General features: G+C 40.0%; 1 protein-coding gene across 1 annotated transcript; it reads left to right on the forward strand.

The window, feature by feature from the left end:
* The first annotated feature begins 239 nt into the window (after window positions 1-239).
* On the forward strand, window positions 240-12,556 carry LOC118422901. The gene is made up of 6 exons (XM_035830749.1): window positions 240-331; window positions 1,287-3,158; window positions 3,652-4,282; window positions 11,704-11,853; window positions 12,187-12,295; window positions 12,445-12,556. Exons 1-6 carry the CDS (start codon window positions 326-328, stop codon window positions 12,554-12,556), a joined length of 2,880 nt encoding a protein of 959 aa, XP_035686642.1. The 5' UTR covers window positions 240-325.
* The last annotated feature ends 2,568 nt before the right edge of the window (window positions 12,557-15,124 follow it).

A 15,124-nucleotide genomic window follows, 5' to 3' on the forward strand; every position in this document is an offset into this window, starting at 1 on the left:
ATGAGCCCTGTACGGTTTCCGTTTCCAGTCTACTGTCAGTCAATCGGAGGATAGACATTAGCGATATAAACATTTCTGCGTCTTTGATTGGCTAGGAGCTGGCTTGAGGTCACGCCCACAAAAGTCGAAAGCTCAGCCGTATTTCAGCCGCAAAGCCACGTACTCGATAGAACGAATTTGGAACATGTTTTCTTTGCAAGCAGATCACTCCGCCATCCTTAGCAACGCCGTTGCTAAGGACGACCTTTTTCAGCGCGGCGGGATGAAATTTCATCCGACAGTTTGACAGCAGATTGCTACACGAAGATCGTCCTCTGAGTCCGAGATGGCGGTAGGTGTCAGACGTTTATTTCACTGGCTCTCAGTATAATCCACTTTTGCGGGGTTTTATGTCGATTTTAGCCTAGTTTCCGAATCAAACTCGGCACACGGTAAAATCAACAAAATGGCCGCCCAGGACTGGTCCAAATTTTGGTCATATTTTAATTTCGGGGGAAACACTTTACGCCCTGGCTTTCGTGTATATCGATAAGTGAATAAGATGTGTTGAACCTTTGGCTATCTCCGGTATGAATATCCTGTTGGTTTGAAGTCTGGATAGGTTTGCAATTTTATGTCTACTGGGGTCACTTTTTTGGTGATTTTATGGCGTAATCGCTACCTCAGTGTTTACAGTCCGATAGCATGACATCAATTTGTTTATTCAATCTGTGACGCCTAATGGCGGCAATATGTTTATTTTTTTGTAAATTGCGTCGCTATCATTACATTGTTTCCGATGAAATAACTCTAGTCTCAGTTAAGTCGTACATTTATCTGTTATAAAATAAATGATCACAGTATAATAGTTACATCGATGAGGAACCTTTAAGTTGTAAGTTGTATTATAGAAAATTCATTCCCTTCTATGTGTTTATGTGGAAATTTCCCGCCAACATAGTCACTTGTTGTTATGCAACGACTGGTTGTCATGCAACGTAAACAAACGCATGACAACTGGGCTTCAAAAATTTGTAACAATTTCTTACTACAATGCAGTGTATAGGGTTACATTATTACCTCCTTGGTTGGAGTGAAGAGAGTAAGAATAGGCACACTTGAACACTATTGCTTAAAAAAAACTGCACAAAATCTATGCATCTTTCGGCATTTGAAGATGCTTTACATGAATAACGGTGAATATTATTGACAGTGAATATTGTGGTGAAGCTAGTAACACTCACTTATCAAATAAGCAAAGCATTAAGTACAATAAATTAATTAATTGTTTTTCATTTCTATTGCAGGTCATCGTAGGATTCAGCGATTCTATTTGCAAGTATCTGGCCAACCATGCCACCTTTTCTCCTGACATTTTGTTTTCAATGCATGCTCACCCTGGCGCTTCAGTTTATGATTTGACCCTTGATATTTCACGTCACCCTTTTGTTGAGCCGGATGTCGTGTTCGTGCACGTGGGGACCAACGACCTTCCCATGCACCGTCCACTCAGCCGGACCGTTGATGATTTCAGTTCCCTTATTTCGGTTGCCAAGTCTCGTTTTCCATCTGCCTCTATTATCATTTCCAGCATTTTGCCTAGGTTTGACTCTGAGTTCCTTAACGAGAGGCGTTTTGAGTTGAATTCTCTTTTGTTTCACTTGTGTACACGCCAGGGTGTGTTTTTCTTGGACAATGGCAACCAGGCTCGCCGGGTCATGTTTGCCTGTGATGCTTTACACCTGAGTCGGGCCGGGAATGTCAGTTTTGCTAATTATCTTTCTTTTCACCTGAGCCGTGCTGTCCAACTGCACCGGCAGAGGTGTCAGCCCCCCCACGGCTTTGTGCTGAGGGATGAAGTGTGGCCTGAGCTGGAGGATGGAGGGAGAGGTGGGAAGGATGGAGAGGAGGCAGCAGCAGTGGATCCAGAGAAGGGGAGGATGGAGACGGGAGCAGTGGACCAGGAGAAGAAGAGGATGGAGACGGGAGCAGTGGACCAGGAGAAGAAGAGGATGGAGACGGGAGCAGTGGACCAGGAGAAGAAGAGGATGGAGACGGGAGCAGTGGACCAGGAGAAGAAGAGGATGGAGACGGGAGCAGTGGACCAGGAGAAGAAGAGGATGGAGACGGGAGCAGTGGACCAGGAGAAGAAGAGGATGGAGACGGGAGCAGTGGACCAGGAGAAGAAGAGGATGGAGACGGGAGCAGTGGACCAGGAGAAGAAGAGGATGGAGACGGGAGCAGTGGACCAGGAGAAGAGGATGGAGACTGGAGCAGTGGACCAGGAGAAGAGGGCGGGACAGGGACTAGGGCAGTGGGCCAGGGTAGTCAGAGAGGGAGGGAAGCAGGTAGTTAGCCGCAGTAGGGCCCCAAGGAAGGTAGAGGGGGGTAGTGTGGGTAGGGGAGGTCCCAGGCCCAGGGAGATTCCTGTTTCCAGCCCCAGGAGGGTCCCAGGGAAGGTAGAGGGGGGTAGTGTGGGTAAGAGAGGTCCCAGGCCCAGGGAGACCCCTGTTTCCAGCCCCAGGAGGGTCCCAGGGAAGGTAGAGGGGGGTAGTGTGGGTAGGGGAGGTCCCAGGCCCAGGGAGACCCCTGTTTCCAGCCCCAGGAGGGTCCCAGGGAAGGTAGAGGGGGGTAGTGTGGGTAAGGGTAGTCCCAGGCCCAGGGAGACTCCTGTTTCCAGCCCCAAGAGGGTCCCAGGGAAGGTAGAGGGGGGTAGTACAGGGAAGGTAGTGGGGCATAGTACAGGGAAGTGGATGGGAGCATTAATGAGTAAAAGGGAGTGGAAGAAGACAAGGGGGAAAAGGCTTAGTCAGTTTAGTGTAGCACAAGGTAGAGGTGAAGTTGTTGGGGGAGTTAGTAGTCGGGGAGATGATCAGGTACACTATGTAGTTTGTCCCACAGGGTGGAGTAGTTGTAAGCTTAGGAAGGGCAGGGAGAGTACAGGAGGGGTTAGCAGGGGGCAGACTAGGCGTAGGAAGGTTAGTGGTAAAACTAAGAAGGAGAAGTACTCAGTAGCAAATAAGCTAGAGGTAAGAATGTTATACAGTGGGCCCCTTAATCCTTCAGGATGGGTGGAACAGATTAAACTTAAGGAGGTGGGAGGAGGTGAGGGAGATAGTGTTGCTTGTGAGGCTAGTGATGAGGTAGGAGGAGGTGAGGGAGATAGTGTTGCTTGTGAGGTTAGTGATGCGGTACATGTAGGAGGTGTAAGTGATAGCCAGGTAAGTACAGATCATAGGAGTAATGTACAGGGCAGGAATAGTATTACAGCTTTGGCTTCGGTGATTTATCCTTTTTATTTTAATTTTCAAGGTGAAACATATACTCTAGGCACAACTGACCAGTCAATTCAGGTTTGTAGCTTGCAAAACATGATTAGGGAGTTTTGTGAGCTTGACATTTCATTCAAAAGCCTTGTTTGGGAGGCACACTTCTGTCTGACGAAGAGGAGGTGAGGGAGATAGTGTTGCTTGTGAGGCTAGTGATGAGGTAGGAGTTAGTAGTCGGGGAGATGATCAGGTACACTATGTAGTTTGTCCCACAGGGTGGAGTAGTTGTAAGCTTAGGAAGGGCAGGACGAGTACAGGAGGGGTTAGCAGGGGGCAGACTAGGCGTAGGAAGGTTAGTGGTAAAACTAAGAAGGAGAAGTACTCAGTAGCAAATAAGCTAGAGGTTAGTGATGAGGTAGGAGGAGGTGAGGGAGATAGTGTTGCTTGTGAGGTTAGTGATGAGGTAGGAGGAGGTGAGGGAGATAGTGTTGCTTGTGAGGCTAGTGATGAGGTAGGAGGAGGTGAGGGAGATAGTGTTGCTTGTGAGGTTAGTGATGCGGTACATGTAGGAGGTGTAAGTGATAGCCAGGTAAGTACAGATCATAGGAGTAATGTACAGGGCAGGAATAGTATTACAGCTTTGGCTTCGGTGATTTATCCTTTTTATTTTAATTTTCAAGGTGAAACATATACTCTAGGCACAACTGACCAGTCAATTCAGGTTTGTAGCTTGCAAAACATGATTAGGGAGTTTTGTGAGCTTGACATTTCATTCAAAAGCCTTTGTTTGGGAGGCACACTTCTGTCTGACGAAAATGACGTAGTAGAAATTTATGATAAAACAGTTAGTGTCATGCATTTTGGCCGTGGAGGAGGCAGACCTAAAAAATCTGTACATCCAGAGAGGCCCTGCTTCTCAGTTTGTGCCTATTGTAAGAAGTCATCAATCTTTGGAGATTACAGGCATCCACAAGGGTGGAATGAAGAACTTAGGAAATGGGTAGATGAAAATACAAATCTTAGTAGCACTGATTGTGTGTGTCGTACTTGTGAGCGTAACTTTCGAGATTTTTCAAAAATGACAGTTTTGAAGACCACCTATACTTCCAAGGAACCTCAAACAATGGTACAGAAATCTTGTTTTTTATCTGAATTCGGATTATGTGACAAATTGTCAACACATGAAAGTAAGACAATTTTAGCTGATGATATGATGTCTTATATTTCTTCCATTTCTGACCTAGCTGCTGGTTGCATTTCTTTGCCAAAAACTGTTTCAATGTGTACTTTTCATTATCATCAATTTCATCGACTTCATGATCAAGATAAGTGTACACATTGCCATAAGGTAATCAAGTCCCATAAAAGAAAAAGATTTTGTCCAAAATTGAACATTTCAGACTCTGCTTTAAAAGTGGTGGAATCAAATTTGTCAGAAGGTTCAATTTTGTGTAACTATTGTTATCAGTGTTTTTATAGATCAGGACATCTTTTGAAGAGTGAGGGAAATTTGGAACGACATTTGGATATGTTGAGAAAATTTGAGGAAGAACGCAGCCCCGAAAATTTGCCACAAATAGCATTGCGCCAGGTTTCTTGTGCGATTGGAGAAATGTTTCTGGAAAGTAAACCAATACTTCTTGTGGATGCCTATGATCTTTATGTTGAAAATGTTAACAAGGTAAAGAGAAGCTTTGGAGGCAAAAGGCAAAGTGATGAAACTGACACATTCTACTTTGATTCCCGTTGGCTTTTGGTTGGACTCTGTAATGATTTGGGAAACTTTCTTATGATTCATAGAAGTTCAAACACTAAACTTAGTTTAATGTTATACTGTAAAGATTGTGATATTTTAGAATCCCTTCATTTGGCCCTGTATACTGTAAGAGTAAACTCTCAAAAACATGATCAAGAGATAAAGTCCATTCAATCTTGCTTTTCCTGTATGTTAAAAGATGTAAATAAGGATGATATCAATTCTGGTCTATTGTCTTCTTTGTTGTATATGAACACTGTGATTCATCAAGAATCCTCAAAATTTATTGGAAGATTTGTCCAGAGTCCAACCTCACTGCATGAAGTTGACTTGTTCAAAATTGCCAACGAATTAAATCCTGTTGTTTGGAATTTCATTGTTGTGCTGACCATGCAGAAATCCGAAATTTCAATTCAAGATTTTGAAAGTTTGGACATGAATAAACATTACTTTGGATTTCTTAAGGATGAGACAAGCCATAGTACAGCAAAATTTTTGAGACGACTTTTCACTACTTTCCTTATTTTCTTTATTGTCTCAGAAGGCCAAAGTAGTTATCATTTTCACATGATAAATTCAGAACTGATTTCTTGCTACAGTCAATCTACTGACCTAATGCAGCTACTTAATCGCCTCGGTGTGTGCTCTTCCAGTGATACTCATAAAAGATTTATTTCTGGAGTGTTAGATAACTTGACATTGGAAGATAGTTTGCATAATTTGACCAAAGATTCTTTTACAGTAGCTTCCATAGACAACATAAATAGTGGTAGCCCCCATGCAGCAGTAACAGGTAGTCCCCGTGGGTGGAACGGCACTTCTATTCAAGCTGTCCAACCCAAACCTCAATCTCTTATTGTTTCTAGGCCAAATTTAACTTCTGAATCAGAATCTACTAATCAAGATATTTCCTTATGTATAGGTGTAGGTGATATTACTGAAAATGAGGAGCCTAAGTCCAAAAAAATTAAACTAGTTTCAAAGTTTAGGCAAAGAAAAAGGTCTCAAACAGAAATTGATGCTACTCCATCCCTTACACTACCATCATGTGTGCAGCAGTCTGTAATTCCTTCTGTCAACAGTTCCCTTACTTTGGAACAATTTGGCTTATCTGAAGAAGAAATCAAATCATCACATATTTTCAACTCTGAAGTGTTCATGTATCAACTGGAAAGATTTATCTCTGATGCAAAAGATTGCTCTCATAAATTACCTGATTTGAAATGTAAATTATTTTTAGAAAATGACCCTGTTACAGAAAAGTCAAATATTGCATACTTGTCTATAATGAATGAAAATGCTGACTGTAAAGAGACAGTGTTAAAAGCCATTAATTTCCTTTACACTTCATTTAATGTTGGGAGTGAGATTGAATATCTGGTTGTAGTAGGAGATGCAAAAACATTTGATCATCTTGTTAAACTGAAGCATGAGTATGGTCCTACTTTAAGCTGGTTGATTATCTTTCCAGGTGATTGGCACACTTTAAAAAATTACCAGCATGCATTGATGAAAGTGTATTGGGAGGGAGGATTAAAACAGGTCGCCTCTGGTAGAATAAAAGGACAGACATTACTATCGGTTGGCTTGTGCAAACATTTTAAAAGAACCCATAAATTTTTAGTTCAGGCATGGGAGGCATTTTATAGATGCGAAATTGAATCATTCCTTGAGTATAGAAGAAATCTATCTGATCAACATAAATCAAAGTGCTCTTTATCGGTTGATAGTATCCTTGATAAGGTACAAACATTTCTGGAGTCTGGACCACACTTTACAGAACCAAATTTCAGTAGACAGGACTTTATAAGTAGACAGGAATTATTGAAGATTGATTTAAATGGTATAGAGGATGATTTTGCTGAGTTCTGTTCCATTGCTTGTGCCCAAGATGAAGTATTTTTGTTTTGGCATAGATTTATTCATGATGATTTTATGGCATACATTTCTCTATTCATAGCAATAAGATCAGGAAATTGGAATTTGCGTTTGCATTCTTACAAGAAGATGGCCCCTATTTTCCACGCTTTCGACCATATCACATATTCAAAACTTATTCCACAACATCTGTCTGATATGTTGTCATGCCCAAATTACATTCTGGAATATTTTAAAAATGGTGGTTTTGTCACAAGCATTAGTGCTAGAAATTTTTCAAATGTTGCATTAGACGAGAGCCATGAGATGCTGATAAACCGTGATACAAAAGGAGTCATTACTGGACCTAACAAATTTGAAATTGAGGATCTTGTCTTATTCTTACCCTATAGAGCTAAACTAATCAAGCAAGTGAAAGACCAGGTCCTTACCAAATCCAATGATAGAACACAAGCTGGTCTGAGTCCTTCTATCATTGAACAGGAGAGACAGAATGTTATCTATTACGCCAGCAGAATTGTTGAGGCTAACATTTTCTCTGTTCCTGTACAAAACAGATGTCTCAATCAACCCTTTACAGGAGTTTCTATTTCGAACATTCAAAAGGAAGATTTACTGAAGTTCAGGGAAGTTGGTAGGGTGTCATTTGACACTTTTATCAAGTTTCGTATTTTGAGTATCCCAAGCACAAAAGCACCTCAAAGGCGAAAGTCTTTAAGAACTTTTTCAGAACCCAAAATGACAAAGTCTAGTATTTCTAAATCTGAAAAGGACAAAAAGTTAGTCTTAGAATGTTATCGTAGAGTTGTTTCTTGGTCCCAGAATCAAAATAAGCCCCTATCTGAAATTGCCCACCTGTTAGATTTGCCCCAGCTAGGTCAGTTTCTGGAGCTGCCTCGTGCTTTATGTGATGCTGATGGTGTCCCTCATAAGGGGACTAAGTCAGCCACAACTTCTTTTTTCCAGTCTAGGTACCCTAGTGCTTTCACTAAAATGTACCCAGTTGGCTTTTCCCCCCAGTGCTCTGTTTTGGAGGGCATGTTTTTGATCAACACAGCTCCCTTGGGTCAGCATAGAACTTTTCTTGATTATTCAAATTTTCTGTTTCAAAAATGGGTTATGCCTTTACTCCTGTCGGGTTGTTATGAAGTCCATATAGTATTTGATGACCCAAACAGAAATGGCCTTAGTCCAAAAGATATTGAAAGAAACAGAAGAGACACTGTTTTGGAAAGCGACAATTTGGCATCAATTGATTCTATCTCTGATATTATACGCACCCCAAAAGACTGGAGAAAATTCATTTCCTCGCGTCCAAATAAACGTCTATTATGTTCTTATTTGTGTTCCTCTTTACTCACAGTATGTAAACCTTTTTTGAGGCAGCAACAGAAAGTTTTTACAGCTGGCGCATTTACTGAGGATGAAAGAGACATGTGTTATGTTTCTACTGTAGATAGCATTTCCCCATATCCAGACTGTAGGTCCAATCAGGAGGAGAGTGACACTCGTGTTTGGCTGCATGCTGCTTCAAGCAGTTACAAAAACATATTGATTTATTCACCTGATACGGACACGTATCATGTGGGCCTTCCATTTGTGAGGCATACAGATAAAAGAATTGTCATTTTACAAAAAGCTGAACCAGGAAATTGGCAATGTCTGGATGTGAATGAGTTGCTATCCTGTTTTGACAAGGACCCTGATCTTTCCTCCATTTCTAGAAATTTACTACCCCATATAATACAGTCACTGTTTATCAGCACAGGGTGTGATTATGTTTCCTTTTTTGTTGGCCTTGGGAAAGTATCATTTATGAAAACTTTCTTTCAGTATGCAGAATTCATTTCTAGTGGAAACTCTGCGCAAACTTGTGGCTCTCTTTCCTGTGCAGAAAAAGACACAGGTTTCTTGGCTTTTGTTCGTTTAGTTGGTAGTACTTACTTTCAAAAACACCGTTCCGCTTTTCTTAAGTTCTCGTCTCCTGCCCAACTTTTCAGAGAAACACAGGGTGATAACAGTTTGAAGCATCATGAAAATTGGTTGCAAACAATTAGGGGTGCCATCTTTGAAAGAATAGAGTTTGAAGACAATAGTTTACCTTCCTTTCAGTCCCTTTGGTTCCATTGGTTACGTTCTTGTTGGGTTTATCTCACCTGGGCTCAGGCTTTAGAACAAGACTTTACTCTGTATTATTAGATAGTTATGGTTGGGTGATAGATAATGGTGATTTAAAGATTGTTTGGGATTCAAAGGAAAACATTGAAAAAGTTCAGAAAACTGTTGAATTCTTGACTAAAGGATGTAGATGTAAAAGTGGTTGTTCAAGTAAAAGGTGCAAGTGCCTGAAGAAAGGGCAAGTATGTGGTCCAGGTTGCAGATGTTTGGATTGTTTAAACTTACTGAACACAGATCAACATCAGGAAATTCAGGATGACCCAGAAACAGAGTTTTCAGATAGTGATGATCAGGACATTGACCCTACAGATGACATTTATGCATACATTGGTAACCTGTCCGAATTGCAGGATATTTCAGATTCAGAATTCTCTGATGTTGATTGGACATAAACAGATAGGGACATTCATTATCAAAATTAAATGTAATAGAAGTAATTGAATAACATATATCTATAAACTTAAACCACCAATATATTCAGTTAATACCTAATAGTGATATAATCAGCCAAAATTATATTATAATAAAAAAAGGTGAATTCGATTAAAATGTATCATTCATATGATTGTTATGATTATAAGACTTGGGTGTGTCATGATTTTGTCACTTTGTAGGATTGCCCGCTACATGTAATGAAGGAGTAAAAAATGTACCAGTAATAACTATTTTTCTTATTCTACCTTTTTGCAGGTAAAAAAAAATCAACAACTGCAGGACCACCACCTTCCAGCTGGAAAATGTGAAAGATGATAAAAGATACAACTTGTTTGTAGATCTTAGTGCAAAACAAAATTAACATATTACCATCCGTATATAGTGAGTAATTGTACCTTTCCGTATCAAGTATTTGTCAATCGGAATATTTGATTTGTATATTACTGCACCTGTAGAATACGTTTAACTAAGTATATGTAATGTCACAGAGTATCCCAACAATAAGAAAGTATTATCATGATATTTAAACACCTGTGCTTGAAGATTTCATTGTATGTGCAAGGTTTTTTAAAAAAAGTTGTCTTGAAGCAAACATCATGGCTCTTGGCTTATTTTTGTTCAAGTAAAGAATAGGAGCATAGGGAGTGTAACCAACAAGTCTGTAAGAGAGAGTGATTGCCGGGGCATTTGTTTTGATTATTAAGACATAGGTGTGTCATGATAAGAGATAAACATTAAGACCTGGGTATACATGATTGACAGCCACTCGAGGAGCCAACTTGATCATAGCAGTTATCGTTGCTAAGGATGACCCTTTAAAAAGCGCGTGGCGAGATGAAATTTCATCGGACAGTTTGACAGCATATTGCTACATCCGTCAGCATATTGCTACATCATCGGAAGATCGTCCTCTGTGTCCAAGATGGCGGTAGGTATCATACGGGAATTTCCTTCGCTCTCAGTATAATCCACTTTGCAATTATTTCGAGTCTGGTTAGGTTTGCAATTTCATGTCTACTGGGGTCACTTTTTTGGTACTTTAATGGCTAAAACAGTACCTTACTGTTTACAGTCCGATAGCATGCCATCAATCAAATTGCTTCCACGGCGTGTTTCAATTCTTGTAAACCGCGACAAATTGCTTCCATGGCGTGTTTCATTTCTTGAAAACCGCGACAGTGACTTAGTCCAAGTTAAAACCAAAACTCTTCAATCACACTAAGACCATGTTTCCTTGTTATGGTTGTAAAAGTTTGAATTATAACATTCTCGGTATGATTGAGTTGGATCGGTGAGGAACTTTGTAAGTTGTATACAGTATTGCAAAAAATCCCTGTTACCGTTATTTCCCGCCAACTCATCACGTGTTGTCTGGTTGCAGTGCATGCGCATTAGTGTAAACAAAGCTCTATAATGACGGCTTCACTAATTTGTAACAATATCTTGCTTAAGTGCATAAGGTTACAGTGAAAGACAAAAAGTCAGACAGGCATGTATGCATGTAGTACTTGATTCTACAACAATGCAGTGCACATTGTAATAGTTATTCATACTATAGTGGTAAAAAGGCTGATTGTTGTGTTGCAAGAAATTCCTGCGGCAATAATAAAAAATTATTATTAAATACAATCATTTAGCTTACATTGATTTATCAAGCCCTTTGTGGATCAAGATGGCATTACATATTTTTAAAAGAAGATGACAATATAAAAGCTATTAATAGCTAATTTAGTAGTAGTAGTCGGTAGTAGTATTTTGTCTGAAGGATTTGATGAGATTATTGAGGTTTGGTTTGGTAATTTGGATAGGCATGTAGGTTTCCAAGTTTGTGTAACGTTATACTGAGGTGACATATTTCAATTTATGTTCAACTTATCTATTAAATTTGTTACAGGCTTTATCAACTACACAGGAGTTGTGAGTATGCTTGGAAATAAAATTCACTCTGTTTTGGTTTTAGCTGTCATTGGTTCATCTGTGTTATCTTTTTCTTCCAAGTTGTCCTCTATTGTAGCAATTAAGCAGTTAGTCAGTTATTGTTTCACGTAACGGTCCCCATATACCTGCCGAGTTTCTTGATGGGTATGGTAGTATACTAAAAAAACGTATTAACTGGATTGATTGTGGGCTGGGAAATTGTTTTTGGAAAACGAGCCTTAATGAGTACAAGTTTGCATGATGATGTGTGCAATTGACTGTCCAGGCCAGCACATTACATCCATGAAGAAGTGATTAAAGTGGACAGAGACGTTGTGTTCATGACTGGCTACGATGCGTTCTGCCAAGACCTAAAGAAGAATGCATGTGCGTTCCTAAACGGAAATGGGGGAACGATGTTTGTAGGCGTCCTTGACAATGGTAAGGAGATTACTATTGTTCACATCAACACCATGCATTGTAAGGATACAGTTACATGTATGCTCATGAACAATTTTACAAATCAGAATAATCAATTATCTAGAAAGATTAAAATGCTTTTTCTTCTGCCTGCCTATGACCCCTTCCGTTTTAACCGCGAAATATCAATATTTAAAAAAAAACACTAAAAAGACTCCATTAAATCCCTTATTGATAATGTACCAGAATTAAGCCTGTTTGTTAGACAACCACATTACACGCAATAGGGTTGATCTTAAGGTAGCTGTCCGTGATATCTGTACTCAGTAATTAATGTACTTTCCCTCTATGTAGGTACTGTAAAGGGCGTTGGCCTGACTTCCTCACAAGAGGACGATTTGTCAAGGTCAGCACACGACACCATTGCAGACTTCCTACCGGACGTCCCCCCAAGCTGGATCAAGTAAGTAAGCTTACGTGTTTAGTTTTCACTGGTTTAGATATTTTGTACATGTAGTTGTTAGTAATTCGTGTTATTGTCATACATGATGCAATCGTCGTGCAATAAACTTTGATTTGACTTGACTATAATTCTTGCTTCCCTGACTACAGTGTCCGGTTTGTCCCCATCATGAATCTTGAACTGAAGGTGGTCGAGGTACACGTAAAGGCTGGTCCCATTCAAGAGCTATACGAAACTGGTGACCACAAGGTAGATTATTAAGTTGTAGCTTCCCATTTTTTGTATAATAATTTTTGACATCTTATAAAAATTTAAAAAAACTTAAAACTTATAAAAATGATGAAACTTATAAAAAATGTTTGTTGAATTGAAAATGTCAGATTTTGAAATAAGAAAATAACATGGGCTCCCAAGCAGTAACAAATTTGAAAGCTGGAGACAGTCATGAGTGGTATAGCTGTTGACAATTTACCACAGTGACTAATAAGTGAAACAACAAGTGACCTCATGTATTTACAGAAAGTACAGCCCCACAGTATAAAAAAAATAACTATTCTACATGTACCCTACCTGTCCTGTAGGTGTTCATGAGAAAACACGGCAAGGCAGAGGAGCTCAACCCTCTGCAGATTGCCGAGGAGGTAGTAGAGAGGTACAAGATGGTAGGTATAGAAACAACTAAGGAACATCGTAGACACTCTTTCCTATGCAGGAAAGATGCTTGTTTCTTTGATTTGTTCCTTTGTTTTGTAATGCTTACTTCCTAAAACAGAATTATTGACAATTATACAATTATACAAAACAGTTGTATTAATGTTAATACTTGTCATGATTTTCTCAATTTGCATGTGTAATACATGTAATGACTATACTTTTTATCTTGCAGACGATCCGGCAATCTGCAGAGTGTTGAGCTCCTCTCACCTCACCTCACCGGTTCCTCTACAAAATGATGGAATAAATGGAAATCACAGCGTTGTCAATTTATTTACTTCCTACCAAATAAATCTTGCTGTTGTAACTGAATCAAAAACCGCGCTGTAAAATGATATCCAAAATGTATCCAAAATAGCTTTTCAGTATAATAAAAGGATGTGTACTTCTAGATTCGCTTGTGTAATCTGCATGATTGGCTAACCATTTGTGGGGACATGCATGGGGGCATGAGTAAGAGACATTCTTTGGGGATTTGTCAACGCCTAGAGCTAGAGAGAAGAATACCTGTAGGTATAGATGGCTAATTTGAACCTACATGTATTAGTAACAATCCAGTAAACAAGGGATACATCTACATATTGAAGTTGGTTTCAATGCCTAAACTAAAGTCAAATTCTTCTCATTTTGAAGATCTACGAGACACCTTGAACATGCACACACATCCATAAATTTATATTTGATAGAAATTAGGATGGCCTTACCCGTATTTACGTACAAGCATCCATACTATTCATGCAGGCCGCAACTTCGTACCAGTAGTGCATACAGCGGTAAAATCCATAGTGGAAAAAAGTGACTTGTTCTTGTAGCCATGTAATTCTACGGTCGGGAAAACGGTTGGACTTATTATTTTCCCCACCAATCACGACTCAATATTTGATGTGTTCTTTACCAATAGTTTCCTGATCACATGATCTACTGGTTCTATTAGTGGTTATAATGCGTTTTTTAAATTTCAGGTCGCTACAACTTACAAGCCCCGACAGTATAAAGTTTCTGAGCGAACACCTCTTATTCAGTTCTGATAGAGCAGCATGCAATATCAGTGGTCGGGAAGATGAGAAAAAAATTGAACGTGTGAATAACATAAGAAACAAAAGCGATAAATAAACACAAAAGGAGTTTTACAGGCTCCACATGTCACTGGAAAAACAGGAGAAATTGGCTACTGAATAGACAGGTAACACACAGAGTATAGAGCCAGCCAAAGCACTAACGGCGCCAATTCATTTCTTAACTACTATGGTGTGTTATCTGTTCATTTGGCCAAATTCTACGTTTTTTTGCAGCGACAAGTGGAACTTTGTAGGATCTAGAGTTTGCAACGTACTCTAGATTTTTGTAGTTTGGCCGTAGACCGACCATTAATTAGATATCCGCGGTAACCGGATCGGAAAGGCGCGCGCTCCCTAGAACAGTCATAGCTCGCCCGAAGGACGTGTTCTATTGAGATGAAAATTCCGCCTTGTCTAGTGACATGGCCTCAGATAATTTCGGGGGAAACCCTTTACGCCCTCAAAATCGATTAAAAGACAAATACCACCAGAAAGTATGAGATTCGCGCTATCTGTCGCAATATATTTCGTGTTGGTTTGAAATCTGCGTCAAGGTGAAAACGGGCGGTGTATTTGCACCAAAAATGCCTGATTTCAGGCCATATTTTTGATCGGGTAAAGAAAACATCTTGGCTCAAAAATCAATGGGAGCAAACTAGCAAGCTTAAATAATGCACGCAAGTTGAAATAAGGGAGATTCATGGTTGCGTAACTCAGCGACAAGCTTTTTTGTGAGGGGTGTTGACGCCCTGAGCCATGGAACGGACTACTTTCTCTCGCGGAAGGAAAAGAGAAACGCATAGAACTCTCGACGTGGCTTTGCGGCTGTATTTGTTCCTACCTGGATACGATACGACCCGCGTTCTATGACCGCACTCGTACAACCCGGAAGTATATGATATTGTCGTAATCGGTTGCACGGAAACCCCCATGCAGTGTGACATCGAGGCCAAAATCAGGCAAAAAGAGCCAGTTTGAAGGCCAACTTTGACTCTTCAAATCTCATCCCGAAATAGTATTTGAATCATTAAGCGTACTGTATGCGATCGAACAACTC

This window comes from Branchiostoma floridae, chromosome 9 (genome assembly GCF_000003815.2).
Source record: "Branchiostoma floridae strain S238N-H82 chromosome 9, Bfl_VNyyK, whole genome shotgun sequence".
In the NCBI taxonomy this organism is placed as follows: Eukaryota; Metazoa; Chordata; class Leptocardii; order Amphioxiformes; family Branchiostomatidae; genus Branchiostoma; species Branchiostoma floridae.